This window comes from Myotis myotis, unplaced genomic scaffold (genome assembly GCF_014108235.1).
Source record: "Myotis myotis isolate mMyoMyo1 unplaced genomic scaffold, mMyoMyo1.p scaffold_m19_p_2, whole genome shotgun sequence".
In the NCBI taxonomy this organism is placed as follows: domain Eukaryota; kingdom Metazoa; phylum Chordata; class Mammalia; order Chiroptera; family Vespertilionidae; genus Myotis; species Myotis myotis.
Genome location: NW_023416324.1, coordinates 26,047,714 through 26,067,683, shown reverse-complemented (window position 1 = coordinate 26,067,683; position 19,970 = coordinate 26,047,714). Strand labels below are relative to the sequence as shown.

Sequence of the window (19,970 nt, the reverse complement as noted above, 5' to 3'; positions counted from 1 at the left end):
TTTGTAACAATGAAACTGGGGGTCACCACAACATGAGGAACTGTATTAAAGGGTCACAGCATTAGGAAGGTTGAGAACCACTGTCTTAGAGGAAAGGTGTAGGGAGTTGGACACAGATTTGGCAGCCATCAGCAAATAGCTGGTAATTAAAGGCATAGGAGTACATGGGGACTGTACAGAGAATATGTATAAAAGGGAAAAGGCCCAAGACATTAGGAATAACCCAAAGGGAGGGAGCCAGTGAAGAGTAATTGAAGTGGGGAATAAGATCCTGAACTTGGGAGAAGTCATACCATTTTTTTTTTAAAATATATTTTATTGATTTTTTACAGAGAGGAAGGGAGAGAGATAGAGAGTTAGAAACATCGACGAGAGAGAAACATCGATCAGCTGCCTCCTGCACATCTCCCACTGGGGATGTGCCCGCAACCCAGGTACATGCCCTTGACCGGAACCGAACCCGGGACCCCTCAGTCCGCAGGTCGACGCTCTATCCACTGAGCCAAACCGGTTTCGGCAGAAGTCATACCATTTTAAGAATTTTATAATTTACCCTAACAGCGATTGAAAGTTATTTAATGGTTTTACAGTTTCAGATTTGTACTTTGAAAAGACGACTCCAGTTGCTATAACAATAGATTTGAGGAGGTCAAGAATGGAAGAAGGGAGGCCTTCTGGTATGGAAGTTAGAGATGATAGTGAAGCAGTGGATTGAGAAGTGATACCTTCGATTCTTACAAAGTTGGATTTGTGTATGGGTTGATGGTGGGTTTTATTTAGACATGAAACAGAGAAGGTATCAATAACATCTACATTTCAGACTTACATAAGCAGATGAGTTACTTGTTCCCATTCACTGAGATAATGGAAGAGAAAGCGGACAATGTGGTGACATGCAGACAGTAAACTGAATATGAGGTCTGAGCAGGAGAAACAGATGGACATACTTAGTTTAGAGATGGTAGGTGAATTCATGGATATGGGTAGAACTGCCAGGGGAAAGGCATACCTGAGAAAGGAGCAGGGGTCCAGGATAATTAAAATGAACAGATACAGGAGGAAATCTAGATGAATGAGTTGTCATGGAGCCAATGGTAGAGTTTTTCCTGGAGAATAGTCAACAGTGATAGTTATTGGAAGACATGAAGGAGAGCAGTTTCAGGTAATGGTGGAAACTGTACTGAAATGCTTAAGGAGGTGAGGCAATAAAGACAAATTTAGACCATTTTTTCAAAAATAGTTTAGGCTGAGCCTATCAAGGCCCTCTTCTCATGGATACTGTGCCATAGTCACCATGGATATATAAAACAAGCAAGCAGTCAGGACCTGGAAAGACCACCTCTCCTCAGTGGAGTTGTCAGAAGCTATGAGTCTGGGCTGCTGGAGGCCATGTGTCCACCTGGAGAGCCTATACACAAAGTGAAACCACGCATGAGCTGGCATAGCAGAGATGGAGAGAGACATGATGCTTAGGATATTTGAGGCCCATAATCAGATTTTCCAATTACATTAGGCAATAAAGGCCATGTTCAAATGTCAGTGGATGATTCAACTGAGAGGAAACAATGTTGGAAGAATTGCTAACTGATCATGGGAGGTTCCTGAGAAGGTGAGAGAAAACAGGACCCAAGGGCTACCTCGTGTAATTTAATAGGTGAGCAGGAGAGGAGTTTTGTGAATACAGATAGGTTTCATGTACAGTCCCCATGTACTCCTATGCCTTTAATTTGGTGGTAAGAAGATAAGGGAATTCATAATCAAGCATGTTTTCTCTGTAAATAAGTTAGCAGTATCTGTGGGATGCTGAAGTTCCTAGTAGAGATATCCAGCCAGCAGGTGAGTACAGAAGAGAGGACTGGACTGAAGATAGGTATTTGAGGTCTTATGTAGAGTGGAAGCAACTCTTGGAATTGGGGAAATAATCCATAATCCCTAGCAGTGGCCTTGGGGGTGCCATGTAGCTAAAATGTAGTGAGGGAGGTCATAGGCAAGGTCACTTAGAACAAGGAAACTATTCCCTGATCTGATCTGATCTGTAAGTCAGTGCCCATCCATGGGGCCTGAGACATGGATGAGAACTGCAATGTTCTGTGCAAGCAGAGGTCATCGCTTGTTTGTTGACTATGTTCCCAACACATAGGAACCTCAACAAAGTGCCTGGCAGATTGGTGACAAGGGCCTGGGGCAACAAGAGGACAAACCGTAAGCCTGAGCCCATTTCCCCTACCTCCAAAATAGAATGTGGAAATACCTTTATTTCCAGGCAGAAAGATGTGATGAGAATCAATAAACTGGGCTTTCTAATTGTCAGAAATGGGGAGAGCAGGAAATGGCTCTCAGATTTAACTTTCTCAGATTAGTTTCTGAGTCTCCATGTGTCTTGTGTCAGGCAGACAGGATTCTGGCTTCATACCTGTTTGGGTCGACGTCCTCTTCTTCAGGGATAGAAGTGCCTCTGGTGGCCCCAGTTCAGCTGCAGGACCAATCTTTTGATGCTCATGGGAGAGAAGGTTTGGAAGTTTCAGGGCTTTTCAACACCCCAGACGTCTTCCCCTTGCTCCTAACCCCAAACCACCTCCCTCTATAGCACGAGGACAAAAAGGTACTTTATTGAAATGTCTTTATTGCATTACTGGAGCAAGTTGGCCAAACTGTCCCCTCTTGGGGAAGATCCAAAACAAAAAGACCAAAAAGTATCTTCCCCATCTTCCCCCCACCCTCCCCTACAACTGCACAGCAATGTCTGAACACATCTGGTGACGAGAACAATTTGCAAAAGTGGTCTAGGAACTACATTATGAACTGTCCCAACACAAGACATATAGTTGGCTTCCTTGTGAATCAGGTATTTTTACGTAAACTACATGAATTTTTTTGACTACATCAAAGACAACAGAATAGGTTTTTCACAAGTAACAACAGGGCACCAAAGTCACATGCTGGAATCTGTAAGGAAACAAGGTTGTCACAAGTGGCTGGAGCTGGAGCAAGGCTGAGCAGTTGGCAGCAGAGGGCCCAGACAGACCCCCATCTGGACCCTCTGCTCTGAGGCCACTAAAGCCTCATAGAGAACTACTCTGGAGTCTTAACCTTGAAAACTAGGAATTGCCCAGATGCGATTTTTGGCCCAAGAGGACCCAGGAGGCTGGTTCCTTGCAGCAAGAAAAAACCCATGGAAGACACCATACTGGCTCTCAAAAAAGCGTTCCCAGAGCACATGAGGCCCAAAATAACTGGGAGGTGCCATCAGGGCTTGGAAATGAAATGGGGTAGGAGTGTTATTAGGATTCCTCAACCTTGACTAAATCAGCAATAAGGACACAGCTACCCTGGAGAGGCCTGAGCCATGGCCAAGGTTTAGCATCTATGGCCTAGTGTGACAGAACATTGTTCAGTGATGAAAGCTCCATCTGGAATAGATGGGCCTAGGAGCTATGTCCAGCCTGCCCCAAGCTGCTTTCATGTTGGTAGCTGGCTTCTCTAGCCAGGAAAGCAATGGGCCACTCTGGTCTTGTTCTGTCTCTTTACCCTCTGCCTCAGTGAGGATGCAGTTAAGATGCCATAAATGCCATAAATAAGGCCATAAAAAGCATCCCAGGACACAGAACTAGACTCAGATGGAGGCCAAGGCTTGCTGCCTAGACCACAGAGTAAAGAAGCAGCATAGTACTGCTCCACATGGTCCCTATGCCACTTCCACTGACTCATCAGGATCAAGCAAATCGTGGCAAAGACACTTTCAATTTCTCAAATGATCCCTAGGTCTTAGTCCCCACAAAGCAACAAATTGGAGAATGAAAAACAGGAAACAAAAAGTGAAGGAATGTAGGACTAAAAAAGAGCAGCCCTTCTCCACAAGCCAGCATCCCAAGTGAGATAACAGATGACGCTAGCTCTCTCCCTGCACACCCTTAACACCTGCCTGACAAGGAGCAACATACAGTTCAACATTACAGTTGTGTATCCTTATCCCCATTTTCATTTAAGACATTCAGCACACTAAATTTTAGTACCAGAAAGGAGGGATTCCTTGCACCCAATCTTGAGCAACTAACCGTGTAAGCAGGTTCAACACCAGGTGCAAGGCTACCCAGGTGTGTCTAGCAACAATCAGCCTGCCATTACTCTAAAACTTCCAGCAAGATTTCAATCTGGCAGTTTGGGGAAGGGATGTGCAGTTCACTCAGTTAAGGGCTTAAGTTAGAACAGTGACACTGAAGGGGCTTCATTTGTCTGCCTCATCCAATTTTGAAACTGCAACGTAACCAAGGAAAAGCCAAAGATATGCCCTTTCCTTCCTATCCTCATCTATGTCTAATTTCTATGTCATAGTTCATTTTAGACCCTGAAACCAAGATAAATGCTCAGGAAAAGCAATATGTTTCTTTCATCCCCAAAACGAGAGCTTTCCTAGCTGTAAGCCTAAGTACCAAGACCCAGCTATTGGCTTCTTGCATAGCTCAGCCAGGATGCCTGACTGCACAGCTTTGGGCTCAAACAGCTGACTCATTCTGAGCCTATTCTGGTTCCAGGACTGGCTCAGAGGCAACTGAATTCTATTTGTCCAATGAGTGTCAACTGCTGGGGGAGGGCATAATGGAGGTAGGAGGAGATGCCTGCCGCCAACTCCATTCGCCTAGCTCCACTCAGCTGGAAGGCTTAAACCACATGGAGCAGAAGATCCTGGCCTAAAATCAGGACAGTCTGTGCACATCATCTTAATGGCAGGATCACAGAAGAGGCAGAGAAGAGCCTCCAGATGGTTTTTACTAACAGTCTGAACTCCAAACCATCTGATCCTTTCCTGACAAAAGTATGGAAGCACATGGGTAATGTGGTATAATCCTTGCCCTGGACACCGGAGCCCCTGGGTCTGTGATACACTGAGGTTCCTGCCCCCAATCTCGTCCCTTCCTGCTACAGCCTTAGCAACCCATGAATGCCCTGAAGCCCTACCCAGCAAAGGACAGGGGTGAGTCATTAACGTGATCACTGTTTCTGCAGGGCCTTTACACTTGGGGAAGCACATGTAAGAATGTTGTTCTATATCATTATTTGGTATATCAAGCCATCTAAAAGCACTGGATTGCACCTTTTCTTTACTCATACAAACAAGTTACAAAGGTTTCAAACAACAGATCATTCTTTAGGCTAAGGAAACACCACACAAGCACCAACTTCATTTTATGATTCAAAGCTTACCATGCCTACAAAAAAAACCCCACTATTCCTCACCTTAGAGAAACAAGGGCAGGGCAGAGGGGTTACACTGACCAATTTTAGTGTTTGCTAAAACTAACAAATTCTAGCTTTCTTTTTATTTTCAAGTTTCGGTACAGAATTATGCATTCAGACACGAGTGCTGCCTTCTTCCATCAGACCTTAGCCCTGTAACAAACATTGTTTTTCTGGGATCAATTTGGTTTCTAAACAATGTTTTTTAGAGAGAGGAGCTATGAGATGCTGATGTCTACGTTATGTTGATTAAGAAACACAAGACCTTCAGCTAAAGGGTTTTTACCCCCTTGACTGAGAGTCTGTAGATGAAATCCCAAGCCTCCCCATTCTCCTTTGGTTGTCTTTTTCACTGAATGCCATTCTACCACAGAACCAAAACAACCTTCTCTGTGGGAGGAAGTTAAGAGAGATTGCCAGATCAAAACGGAACTTCCCACAGAGCCACACCCATCGCATTCTCAGAGTTGAAGACCCAAAGAGGACATGGACTCTGCAGAAGCTTCCAGATATAACCCCCGACCCCCTCAAGCCTAATGTGTTCTGTTGAGGGTGCCTGTCTAAAAAAAACAAAAACCCCAGTGAAACAGACTTCCCAAAAACCACATCTGCTTCCAGCTTCCTATGCTAGTGCAGCAGCACAGCTGGGTCCCCAAGATCCAGAGGCCCCTTACACCCCCTCCTGACCGCTGCTGCTCGGCCTCTCCACTTCACATTCACAGAATCACTTCTTGTGCAAAACAAGCAGTCTACGTAGAAAGAATGCCCTCATAGTCTAATAAAACTGTAGAAAAAATGCTAGAGAGCCACCTCTCTTCCCACTCCCACTTTATCTGCAGAACGAGGGCATCTGTGCGTGGACAGGGTAGGCAAGCCTGACGTTGAGGGAGTCGTTGTGCTGAACGAGGGACGTCTGCTGGTAGTGGAGCACCAACTCCTTCAGCGAGCTGTACAGGTTGTAGGGCTCGGCAAAGCCATAGCCCCGGGCAGTGCTGTAGATCACACAGTGCTTCACTTCCCCATCGGCACTGCAAGATACAACATGCAAACACCACGGAATTAAGGCAGGAAATAATAAAGGGATCCCAGAAGCCTGAAAGCAACTATTTTGTAGAGGAGGAGCAGAAATGTTTGTCAACCAAGTTTGTAAAATGTCACATCCATGTGTGTCTCCATCACTCCCTTACAGACCTGCCGCCTCCCACCAAGACCTGGTAAAGCTAAAATGGATGGCTCCATGTAGTCACTCAACTTAGGCAAGAATACTAAGAGGGGCAGAACAAACCAAAAAACATTTTTTTAGTGTATAAATCAGTATTTTTAGAATATTCACAAGGTTGTGCAACAATCACCACGATCTAATTCTAGAATATTTTCACCACCCTAAAAAGAAAACATATAGCAATTATTCTGTATTCCTCCCTCCCCCCAGGCCCTGGCAACTAACCTATTTTCTGTCTCTATGGATTTGCCTATTCTGGACATTTCATATAAATGGAATCATATAATATCACACAACTTTTTGTACCTGGCTTTCACTTAAAACACTATTTTCAAAGTCTCTCATGTTGTAGCATGTATTAGTACTTCATTTTTTCTTATAGCTGAATAAATATTTTATTGTGTGGATATTCCACATTTTGTTTATCCATTCATCAATGGATGGACATTTGGGTTGTTTCCACTTTTTTGGCTATTATGAATGATGCTCTGAACATTGGTGTATGAGTTTTTGTATGGACATATATTTTCAGTTCTCTTGGATGTATATCTAAGAGTGGAACTGCTGAGTCACATGGTTTAGCTTTGTGAGGAACTGCCAAACTGGTTTCCCAAATGGTTGTACCTTTCTATACTCCTGCCAGAAGTGTAAGAGGATTGAATTTCTCCACATTCTTTCGAACACTTCTTATTGTCCATCTTTTTTATTTTATAGTCATCCTAGTGGTGTCTCATTATGGTTTTGATTTGCAGTTTTCTAATGGCTACTGATATTGAGCAACTTTTCATATGCTTATTGACCACTTATATATCTTAAGAAAAATGTATATTTAAATATTTTTCCCGTTTTTAAATTGGGACATTTGTCTTTCTATTAAGAGTTCTTTATGTATTAGACACTAGTTGCTTAACAGATATATGATTTCTAAATATTTTATCCTATTCTTTAGGTTGTCTTTTCACTTTTTTGACAGTTTCCTTTGATGAAAAAAAGTTTTTAATTATGTTGAAGACCAAATTATCTATTTTTTCTTTTGGTGTTTGTACTTTGGATATGTAAGAAACCACTGCCTAACCCAAAGTCACAAAGATTTATGCCTATGTTTTCTCCTAAGTGTTTTATACTTGTAGCTTTTACATTTAGATCTATAATTCATTCTTAGTTAATTTTTGTATACAGTGTGAGGTAGGGGTCCAACTCTCTTCTTTTGCATGTGGCTCACCAGTTGTCACAGCATCATGTGTTGAAATGACTATTTTTTCCCCACTGAATGGTCTTGAGACCCTTGTTGAACACCAATTGACCGTAAGTGTAAGAATTTCTTGACTCTCAATTCTGTTCACTGATCTACATGTTTACCCGACTGTCAGTGCCTCACAGTTTTTATTATATAGCTTAGTTGTAAATTCTGAAGTCAGGAGGCGTACTTTAACTTTTTTCTATTCTTTCAAGATTATTTTAGCTGTCCTGGATCCTTTGCATTGTCACATGAATTTTAGGATCATCTTGTCAAGTTCTGCAACAATCCAGCTGGAATTTTTGAAAGGGATTACATTGAACATGTAGACCAATTGGGAAGCACTGCCACCTTAACACACTGGATGTCTGTCCACTTATTTAGGTCTTCTTTAAGTTCTTCCATTGTTTTACAGTTTTCATTGCACAGCTCTTGTACTGCTTTTGTTTTAATCCCAGGTATTTAATCATTTTTGATGTTATTATAAATAACTCGTCTTCTTCATTTCATTTTCAGATTGTTCATTCTAGTATATAGAAATACAACTGATTTTTGTATCCTAATCTTTTAACTTACAACCCTGATGAACTCATTTATTTTACTCCTTTCCAATCTGGATGCCTGTTCTTTCTTTTCCTTGCCTAACTTCCCTGGCAGAACCTTCTGTGCAATATTTAGAAGTGGTCAGAGTGGACGTCCTTGTCTTTTTCCTATCTTAGGGAAAACCATTCGGTCTTCAGCCATTAAGTATGACATTAGCTGTGGGTTTTCACAGGTAACTCTTTATCAGGTTGAGGAAGTAGCCTTACTCCTAGTTTGTTCAGTGTTTTTTAAAATAAAGGAGTGTTTGGATTGCCCAAGCTGATGTGGCTCAGTGGGTAGAGTGTCGGCCTGCAGACCAAAAGGGTCGTTTGATTCGGGTCAAGGGTACATACCTCGGTTGCAGGCTCTTCCCCGGCCCGGGCCCTGGTTGGGGCTCATGCAGGAGGCAGCTGATTAATGTGTTTCTCTCACATCAGTGTTTCTCTGTCTTTCCCTTCTCTTTTCCACTCTCCCTAAAAATCAATGGGAAAAATCCTCGATCGAGGATTAACAACAACAACAACAAAAATGTAGGTGGAAGTAAAGATATTTGCCTTGCAAAAAAAAGAGTTATTGGATTTTATCAAAGCTTTTTGTGTCTACTAAAATAATCGTGTAATTTCTGTCCTTGATTTTATTAACATGGGTTATTGTGTTGATTGATTTATACTGATCCACCCTTGCATTGCTGGGATAATTCCTACTACAATTATCTATAGTTTTCTTTTCTTGTGATAACTTTGTATGGGCCAGTATGGCTCAGTGGTTGAGCATCGATCTCTGAACCAGGAGGTCACGGTTTGATTCCCGGTCAGGGTACATGCCTGGATTGCAGATTTGATCCCCAGTGCAGGAGGCAGCTGATCAATGATTCTCTCTCATCATTGATGTTTCTCTTTCTCCTTCTCCCTTCTCTAAAATCAATAAAGATTTTAAAAAAACAAAAACAAAAAAAACTTTGGGTTTTGCTATCAGTGTAATATTACCCTTATAAAATGAGCTGAGAAGTGTTCTCTCCTCTTCTATTTTTTGTATGGGTTTGTGAGGAACTTGTGTTAATTCTTTAAAATATATTTGATAGACTTCACCAGTACAGCCAACTGGGCCTGGGCTTTCCTTTGTGGGTAGTTTTATTTTTTTAATAAATACTTCAACTTCTTTACTTGCTACAGTTTTCTTCAGATTTTCTATTTCCTCTTAAGTCAGTTTTGGTAGTTTGTGTGTTCTTGGAATTTGTACATTTCATCTAGATTATTTAATTTGCTGGCATATAATTGTTTTGTAGTATTCCCTCATCATCATTTTAAATTTCTATAAGGACTACAAGTAATGTCTCCTCTTTCACCCTGATTTTAGTAATTTGTGTCGTGTGTGTGTGTGTGTGTGTGTGTGTGTGTGTGTGTGTGTCAATTTAGAGGTTGTCAATTTTGTTGGTCCCAACTTTTGGTTTCACTGACTTTCAATTGTTTTTAATTCTCTATTTCATTTACTTCCATTCTAATCTTTATCATTCCTTTCCTTCTGTTTGTGTGGGCTTAATTTGCTCTTCTTTTTTTGTGGGGGGAGGGTAGTTTCTTAAGGTAGAAGACGGTAAGGCTATTGAGATCTTTTTAATATAAATGTTTATAGTTATAACTTTCCCTCTTAGCACTGCTTTCACTGCATTCCATACGTTTTTATATGTTTTTTTGTTTTTACTCATTTCAAAGTATTTTCTAATTTCCCTTTTCTTATTTTCTTTTTTGGTCTACCGGTTATTTAGAAATGTGTTTACTGTCCACATTTGTGAAATTTCCCAAATTTCCTTCTGTTTTTGTTTCTGATTTATTTCCATTGTGGTTAGAAAACATATTTTATATTATTTCGATCCTTTTAAATTTATTGAGACTTGTGGTCTAACCTGTGGTCTATCCTGAATGATGTTTCATGTGCACTTGAGAAGAACGTGTCCTCTATTGGTAGGTGAATATTCTAAACATGTCTGTTAGGTCGAGCTGTTTTATAGTCTGTTCAAGTCTTCTGTTTCCTCCTTTATCTATCTAGTTGTTCTATCCCTAATCAAATTTTGTATCCCAAATGGCAACAACAAGATCACAAGTGCTCACTACCTGACTCCCTAATCTAGAGAAATATATGCACTGCTGACTGTAGGTCTTTATTCTCAGAAGGCTATAAAGTTAGATAATTCTGAAGATTTTTTATGATGTCATTAACAAAAATCAAAATGGAAAAACAAAGGTGTTCCATGCTTTTGCTTCCTACTACATCATCATTTTAATTTTGGTATGAGTGTCTCCTAAAAAACTGAACTTATTCATGTCTCTCCTTTAGCAAATGTCTTAATGATTGGAGATCACTGTAAGCAGGCTTCCTGTAGCCAGAGTGGCTACCAAACAACTGGAAGTTTTTGTGATGCCAGACTCTTTGCTTCTGAAAATCTTCAATGTGAACTCCAATTTGATATATGACTGTAGTTGGATTTAATAGGCAAGGGAAATCCACACTGCTGTGGACTTGAGTCTGGCCAAGGCTGTGGCTAAAGAAAGGAGAAAAAGCCCGGCTGGCGTGGCTCAGTGGCTGAATGTCAACCTATGAACCTGGAGGTCAGGGTTCGATTCCTGGTCAGGGCACATGCTCGGGTTGTGGGCTCAATCCCCAGCGGGGGGCATGCAGGCGGCAGCCAATCAATGATTCTCTCTTATCGTTGATGTTTCTATCTCTATCTCCCCTCTACCTTCCTCTCTGAAATCAATATATATATATATTTTTTTTTTTTTTTTAAAAAAAGGAGAAAAAAAATACACAGCTCCCTAAGATATTCAAGCTGCTCCTTGGTCTCCCTGGATTTATGTGAGCCTGCGACCCAGTGACCTGGGGTGAGGGTGAGGAACCAATGCACTGGGATTATCACCTTCCTTCTTTTTATTGTTCTTAAAAGATCTCAAATCCTACAAGAACCATCCTCTCCTGCCATTTCTACTCATATAACTTGAGCAGTCCATGTTTCAGAGAAATGAAAGGTTTTCCAAGTAGCCCTATCTCTGGAAAACAGTAATCCAATGTACTTTTCAATTCCTCCCATTTCCTGCCCATAGGTATCTCATTATTCATCCTTTCAAAGTTCAGCTCAAATGCCACCTCTTCCGCAAAACCTCCCAATCCTCTTTTTCTCCACCAGAATTAACAGTTCTTCATGTGCACAGGCAACTAATTATACCATTTCACAGTGATTCTATTTATCTTCAATATTTAATTGTGAAATGAAGTGTGTTGCAATAGAAAAATGTGGGCTTTGAAACCAGGTAAACTTGGACTCAAACTCTGACTCAATGACAGAGGTAGACCACTAAAGACAAGATAGATGATCATGTAAAGCATTGAGCACTCTGTTAATGAGTACCTTCTGTTTATCCTCACCACACTGCCCTCTTTGAGGGGAAAAACACTTGGTCATCTTTGCTTGCCTGCTGCCATGTCCATCAGTAGCATCACTATCACAATAATATAGTAAGGTACTTACTGTGAGCCAGCACTGATCAACACACGTTACATTACATATATTAAGTCACTAAGTACTTGAAAAAAACTTCAAGTAGATATTATTATTATCCTTATTTTATAGATAATGAAACTGGGCAAAGAAAAGTTAAGTAACTTACCCTAGATCATACATCTAGTAAGGAGCAGAGTCAGGATTTGAATCCAGTACATCTGGCACCAAAGCTTGCTCTCATAATCATCATACTAAGCCTCTTATCTAAGTATGGTCTTTGTCAATGAAGAAATTTGCCTTTCTAAGGAATATACATAACACTTAGGCAAAAATCTGACCAACATATGGTTAGTTGCCCCCAGAATTTCACTTTCCATTAAAAGTTACATAGGCTTTTCCAAACAAATTCATAAGATGATCTTATGGAAAACACCCAACATTACCTATCACTACCCAACAGAATACTATTTAAGTACAAAATTTAGATAGAGTTTTTCTGCTGAAGTAAAAACATTTCTATTTAATCAAGCCTTCCTAAATCTGATAATGAAGACCAAGTTAGGCACGCAGAAGACTACTAAAGAATAAGTGATGCCCAGCATGCGAGGCAGGTGGTAGAGTGTGGACCTATGAACCAGAAGGTCCTGGTTCCCACAGTAGGGGGCAAGCAGGAGGCAGCCATCCATGATTCTCTCTCATCATTGATGTTTTTCTCTCTTTCTCCCTCTCCGTTCCCCTCTAAAATCAATAAAAATATATTTTAAAAAAAGAATTAAGTTACCTTTTCAATGGAAGATCTCACATTACTTTTCACAAATACTTAAAATCCAATAGCAATACTGCAAGGCCTAATCTACTTACCATTTAAATTAAAACCCCTAAAATGATTTCAGATATCATTTCTCCTAAAGAAACTGATTTCTTTATAAAATACTAATGGTCTAAGACTGTGGTCGGCAAACCGCGGCTCGCAAGCCACATGTGGCTCTTTGGCCCCTTGAGCGTGGCTCTTCCACAAAATACCACATGTGGGCGCGCACGTACAGTGCAATTGAAACTTTGTGGCCCATGAGCAGAAGTCAGTATTTTGTGGAAGAGCCACACTCAAGGGGCCAAAGAGCCGCATGTGGCTCGCAAGCCGCGGTTTGCCAAGCCGCAGTTTGCCGACCACTGGTCTAAGAGATCAACCAAAAGACTTGTATGTATGCATATAAGCATAAGCCATGGACATAGTCAGTAGGGGGGTGAGGGCATGTGCTGGGGAGTGGGAACGGCTGGGGAGTGGGAACGGCTGGGGAGAGATCAGTGGGGGGAAAATGAGACATATGTAATACTTTAAACAATAAAGAATTTAATCCTAGTGCTCGCTTCAGCAGCACATATACTAAAATTGGAACGATACAGAGAAGATTAGCATGGCCCCTGCTCAAGGATGACAAGCAAATTCGTGAAGCGTTCCATATTTTTAAAATAAATAAATAAATAAATAAGAATTTAATCCTATATAATAAAAGGGTAATATGCAAATCGACCAAATGGCAGAGCGACCAGTTGCTATGATGCACACTGGCCACTAGGGGGAAGACGCTCAACACAGGAGTTGCCCCCTGGTGGTCAGTGCGCCACTCAGTCACAAATTGGGCTGACAGCTGGTGAGCGCAGTGGCAGTGGCGGGAGGCTCTGTGACAGCACTAAGATGTCCGACTGACGGCTTAGGCCTGCTCCCCAGGGCTCCCCTGAGAGCTTCCAGACTGATAAAGGGCACAGGCTGGACTGAGGGAGCCCCCGGACCCCCCAGTACACGAATGTCGTGCACCAGGCCTCTAGTGTGTGTGTGTGTGTGTGTGTGTGTGTGTGTGTGTGTGTGTATAAAATTAAAAATAAAATATTAATGGTATAAGCCCTGAGCCCTCATTACTGCACCTGAACTAATTTTACTGAATTTTATGAGAGACTGATTTTCTTTTAATCAATGCAGAAGTTTTCAAAAGGTTGTACTCCCAGGAAGACTTACACCACAGAGCAAGCATAACATCCTTTCTTGCTACTCTCACGAATTAAGAATGCACCATCAGGCTTCCCATAAAGCAAGTCCTCTGCTTGTACTCGATTGATATCCTCAACAAACCAGGTTTTCTCATCATAATGGGGCAGGTTTTCATCTTCCTCATTGATAAAATAGGTCCTAAAAATTAAATGTTAAAGTATTATTCTATCAATCAGGTTACTTATATCTGAAAGCAAATTCACAAATAAAACTCTCTTCTAAATCTTTATCCATAAAATGATAAAATGAAATTCTAATTAGTTGGATACTTTTCAACAACTTCATTACTTGCTATGGTACAGAAAGCACAGAATTCACATGTCTCATCCAACAAGCTGACACGTGGATGCCTGAATGACCTTCAGACCAATGCTTTTGTTTCATATAGTTAGGCAGGTCTCTGAACTCAAATGCCTATAGGGTACTCTAGAAAATTCAATTCAAAAGAGGAGCAAAGTTCCTAATTCAGTGTCCTCAAATGACAATAAAAACCAATATTTAACATGTATTAAGAAGGCCCAGGTCTTAGATCGGGAACAAAGCCCTCTGACAGAAAGGTACAGAGAGAACTTACTCATCAGCATCCTCATTCTTGATTCCCAGCCAGGCATTTAGACGTTTCTGTCTCACTCCTTTGTGATTGAGCCATCTGCCAGAGGGAAGATAGCAGTGTCAGTATCTGTGCAAACTGCGTCCAAGCCAACCAACTTTCCAGAGTCCAGAAACCTCTTACTTTTCCCAATCCCACAGAGTGGCCAGAAATTTCCCTAAACTAGTTTCTCCATTACTTTCCCTTCAACTTTCTGCAAAAAGGCAGAAACACAAAGAGCTAACTTGAAATGAGACTTCTCACTTTGCATTTTCTTTTTCTAGAAGGTTTTACTACCATAAGCACACACACACACTTACACTCAAACACAGTTGGAGACACGCGTTGCTGAAATCATTAGATCAGTATGGAGTCACATATTTGTGATTTCCACTTAGCCAGAGGAATCAATTCCTATGTGGTCTCTATATTGAGTTTAAAATTCTAAAACAAAATTTTAAGGTCTATACTTGCACATAAGCAAACCACAGAATTTATTTCATCACCAGGCAAATCATAGTATTTTACAATACAGCGACATTTTAAAAAATTATTTTGGAGAGAGGAAAGGAGAGAGAAACATCGACTTGTTGTCCCACTTATTTATGCATTCATTGATTGATTCTCCTATGTCCTCTGACCGGGGATCGAACCCACAACCTTGGCGTACCAGGATTACACTCAAACCAACTGAGCCACCCAGCCAGGAAAATACAACATTTTAGATGTAAAATGATATAAACCACTGAGGTAGCTGATGGTCTAAAACCAGTGGAATATAAAAACTCTTTCACTGCAGTCTCCCAACCAGGCCCCTGTTCATTCTTATCTCATCCTAAATACCTCCCTCAAGGGAAGACTGCCTTCATTGTCCCAACTAAAGCAAACCCCCAGTCACTCTCCGTATTTTATCATCTTCTTAGCCCTTGCCTGAAATTGTTTTGTATTTTCACTTCTTTTTTTTTTTTTTGTAGGTGTATAAGAATGAGTCTTTATTATAGGAGCCATTAGACAACATAGTTCTTCATAGTAAGTCCTATACAGGTAGCCACACACCGGCTGATAAATGCATCTTTCCCACACAGCAGTAACAGCCTTAATAGCCTGTGTACCTGTAGCTACTATCTGAGTAGCTGCCTCTAAACTCACTGCCTGACATCATAGCGGTATCTGAGCTCTCCGCCCTAGCAGCTTCTCCGGCCTCTCTGGCTCAGCAGCTTCTCCTGTCTCCCCTGCCCTAGTAGCCACATCCTCTGTGCCTATCGCCTCTCTAGCACACTGTTAGAAGAGAATGAATGCAGAGACACTGTGTTTGAGGCATTGCCAGCATTTGCTAGGACAGCCATCTGCCTGTTAAATTTCTTTTCTTTTTTTTTTTTTAATTAAATCTTTATTGTTCAGATTATTACATTTGTTCCTCTTTTTTCCCCCCCCATAACTCCCCTCCTCCCAGTTCCCGCCCCACCCTCCACCCTCACTCCCCACCCACTGTCCTCATCTATAGGTGCACGATTTTTGTCCAGTCTCTTCCCGCATCTCCCACACCCCTTTCCCCCCCAGGAATAGTCAGTCCATTCCCTTTCTATGTCCCTGATTCTATTATAATCAACAGTTCATTCTGTTCATCAGATTATTTATTCACTTGATTCTTAGATTCACTTGTTGATAGATGCATATTTGTTGTTCATAATTTGTATCTTTACCTTTTTCTTCCTCTTCCTCTTCTTAAAGGATACCTTTCAGCATTTCATATAATCCTGGTTTGGTGGTGATGAACTCCTTTAGCTTTTCCTTATCTGTGAAGCTCTTTATCTGACCTTCAATTCTGAATGATAGCTTTGCTGGATAAAGTAATCTTGGTTGTAGGTTCTTGGTATTCATCACTTTGAATATTTCTTGCCACTCCCTTCTGGCCTGCAAAGTTTCTGTTGAGAAATCAGCTGACAGTCGTATGGGTATTCCCTTGTAGGTAACTGAGTTTCTTTCTCTTGCTGTTTTTAAGATTCTCTCTTTATCTTTTGCTCTTGGCATTTTAATTATGATGTGTCTTGGTGTGGTCCTCTTTGGATTCCTTTTGTTTGGGGTTCTCCGCGCTTCTTGGACCTGTAAGTCCATTTCTTTCACCAGGTGGGGGAAGTTTTCTGTCATTATTTCTTCAAATAGGTTTTCAATATCTTGCTCTCTCTCATCTTCTGGCACCCCTATAATTCTGATGTTGGTACGCTTGAAGCTGTCCCAGAGGCTCCTTACACTATCCTCGCATTTTTGGATTCTTTTTTCATTTTGCTTTTCCGGTTGGGTGTTTTTTGCTTCCTCGCATTTCAAATCATTGACTTGATTCTTGCGCTCCTCTGGTCTGCTGTCGGGAGTCTGTATAATATTCGTTATTTCAGTCCGTGTATGCTTAATTTCTAGTTGGTTCCCCAATATAAGATCGAGGGTCTCATTAGTTTTCTTGTAGATCTCATTAAGTTTATCGGCGGCTTCTAAACAGTTCTTGAGAGACCTTAAAAGTGTGGTTCTGAACTCTATATCTTCCATTGACAATTTTGTCCTGTTTCTTTGTCTCCGCATTTTGTTATGCTTCCTTGGTGCACCCCCTAGTGGTCTTTGTTCGCAGTCTTATAGTTAAATCTTGATTGTTGTAGCTAATTCCAGGGAGGGTTTGACCTCCAGGCCAAGTGGCTATGAGAATCAGCTGTGTCAGCAGTGAGAGAACTTCTGTCCTCTAGGGAGGTGCTAATCTAGCCTTTGCCTGAGGCTATCCGGCAAGTGCCTGTGTGCAGGGCTTGGGCGGGGCGGGTCGCACAGGATCAACAGGGTGGGCCGGAGAGAGCAGTTATGGCGGCTCTCAGTCCTGTCCCCAGGGGCTCTGCCTCTCTGAGTCCCAGCGACCGCTGCAAGCCTCGGAGAGAAAGCTGCACTCGCTCTGACCGAAGCCAGACAGTCCCGCTTCTCCCGTTTGAGTCTGGGTCCCTAAAGACTCGCCCGGATCTGGAGCTCAGATTCTGCGACTCCCTCCCGATTGAAACCGCCAACCGCGCCCTCCGCCGCCAGCCCGCTCCGCGCACTCCGCACCTCAGAATTTGACTTCAGCACTGCGCCTCCTCTGAGTGTCCGTATGCGTTTCTCTTTTCTCCTAGTTGTAGGACTTCCACTCAGCCAGCGTTCCTGTGGTTCTGGGTGATGTCCCTTCCGTTTTTTGGTTTCACTTTTGAAGTAGTTGTTCAAAGCAGCAAACTCCGGCGTTAACCTATGCCGCCATCTTGGTTCTCTCTGTATTTTCACTTCTTAATGTTTGTCTTGTGGCTGAAAAGGGGCCACATACTAAACCTGACAAGTTCAGGGGAGGCCTACATGGTGGTCTTACAAACTCAGAGACCTAAAGTAACTACATAGGATGGTCTGAAAGTAAAACTTTTTAACTAAAAACCGTTCATGGCCAGTAATTTTCCATAACAAAGGTCAATCTTCACCTTAACTGAGCCTGCATATTGTCTTTTTTGTGCATCTATAATAACATACCTGATAACATACCTTTGGAATATCAAAGTAATTTCCTCTCTCCCCCCTCCACTCCCACCCCTCAAAGCACAACTACCACACCAGAGCAGAGACCACAAATCGCCTCTTTGTTATCGTGTTAACTGTTAACTATCCTCCTATACCACCTATGTAAAAGTGTGTCTATTTGTTTTACTTTTCATCCAATTCCAGAGATTCCCCGCCCAATGCCCCCCCGCCCCACACCCTTGCTTTCTCCTGCCTTCCTAATCTATCACCAATGAATCACCATTCTTTGCAGCGTTTTCCCAGTCCCTTAAGATTTTGTCTTTTGGCAACTGTCATCAGTTTGGCTCAAATAAACTCATAAAAATTTTTACAGGTTTGGGCATTTCTTCTCTTGACAGTCTCCTCCACTAAAATGTAAGCTGCTGTGCCTGGCCGGTATGGCCCAGTGGTGGAGTGCTGACCCATGAACCAGGAGGTCCAGGTTCAATTCCCAGTCAGGGCACATGCTCAGGTTGTGGGCTCAATCTCCAGTAGGGGGCATGCAGGAGGCAGCTGATCAATGATTCTCTCTCACCATTTATGTTTCTAACTCTCTCCCTCTCCCTTCCTCTCTCTGAAATCAATAAAAACATACTTTTAATAAAAAAAATAAAATAAAATGTAAGCTGCTTTAAAAAAAGGGGATTGTCTTGCTCATGGCTAATCCCAATGCTGAAAAGTGCCAGTACATAGTAGAAATTCAATAAATAGTAAGTATTTGCTGGTGGGCTGTTTTTAATAAATCTTCATGGTCAACCCCAAGTACACTATATAACTTGGCATCGCACCAATTTAAAGTTCTTTTAGATAGATTTCACAGCCTTTCTCAATAAGACATGTCTTTCAGTTAACCTGGGTTCCATTTCATATGCTTAGTGAAGCTAGAAAACAACTAGTATAATCTTGATAGAATTTATTTAGTAACAAACCCCCTCCTATACCACCACTTTTATTAGCAAAATATCCAGATACCCTCCTCTAAGTACTCTTATCATCCAAACCTTTCTATCCTTAAAAAATTTTATCTTTGCCTTGTTGTTTTGGCTCAGTGGATAGAACATCGGCCTGCAGGCTGAAGGGTCTTGGGTTCGATTCCAGTTAAGGACATGTACCTTGAGTGGCAGGCTCGATCCCTGGCCATGTGCAAAAGGCAACCAATCAATGTGTCTCTCTCACATTGATGTTTCTATTTATCCCCCTTCCCTTCCACTCTCTCTAAAAATCAATGGAAAAATATCCTCGGGTGAGGATTAACAACAACAAAATAAAAATTGGCCCTGACCGATTTGGCTCAGTGGATAGAGTGCCGGCCTGCGGACTCAAAAGTCCCAGGTTCGATTCCGGTCAAGGGCATGTACCTTGGTTGCGGGCACATACCCAGTGGGGAGTGTGCAGGAGGCAGCTGATCGATGTTTCTCTCTCATCGATGTTTCTGACTCTCTATCCCTCTCTCTCCCTTCCTCTCTGTAAAAAAATCAATAAAATATATTTTTTTAAAATGATTTTGAAAAAGCTCAAGTGACTTTAGTATGGCAATTCATATTTATCTTATGATTAATGCCTAGATCACTCCTAAATAGTACATTCTAGAGGAAAAAGCTGAGGCCAAAAAATAAAAAGACCTAATGTTGTTAACATAGGTACCTAGATATTAATAAAGAGAAGGGAGCAAAACTGGCTAAGCTTAATTAGGTCGGAAGCTACAGCTTCACACACTCCAGGAGATAGCCATGTTGTTCTGCCAAGAGGATTAACACTCCTCCCTCCCTCCCTGCATGGGGAGGAAGGACCTACTCTCCAGCCTCCCTGGGCACCACGGTCCCCTTGCAGGGACTATGGGGGTGGGGAGAATAAACAATAAAGGGGAAATTCTTCTGTTAAGCGAATGCCCAGTAGAAGCCAGGATGGCAACCATAAAGGGACCGTGTCTAATCTGGGAAAAGACCTGACTGGTTAGGGGAAGGACAAGCCCACAGAGCACTGGGAAAGAGACTGGTCAGTTTGAAAGCCCAA

At 41.8% G+C, this 19,970-nt stretch overlaps 1 protein-coding gene and 1 non-coding gene across 4 annotated transcripts in view; one reads left to right on the top strand and one right to left on the bottom strand.

Moving 5' to 3' along the window:
• Positions 1-2,608: 2,608 nt before the first annotated feature.
• Positions 2,609-19,970, bottom strand: part of LOC118675217 (phosphatidylinositol 3-kinase regulatory subunit gamma) — a 92,170-nt gene continuing 74,808 nt past the window's right edge. Inside the window, exons 9-11 of one of the 3 annotated variants that reach the window (XM_036347550.1) lie at positions 14,391-14,465; positions 13,784-13,954; positions 2,610-6,263 (exon numbers count right to left, since the gene is read on the bottom strand). In XM_036347550.1, the coding sequence (XP_036203443.1) occupies positions 6,065-6,263; positions 13,784-13,954; positions 14,391-14,465 (445 nt within the window). In that variant the 3' untranslated portion in view covers positions 2,610-6,064. Of the gene's footprint in view, positions 6,264-13,783; positions 13,955-14,390; positions 14,466-19,970 lie in introns of all 3 variants that reach the window. The other 2 variants (XM_036347551.1, XM_036347552.1) reach the window with 2 other exon arrangements.
• Positions 13,130-13,236, top strand: LOC118677788. Its single transcript, XR_004974514.1, has one exon. It is a non-coding gene; the product is annotated as a U6 spliceosomal RNA (small nuclear RNA).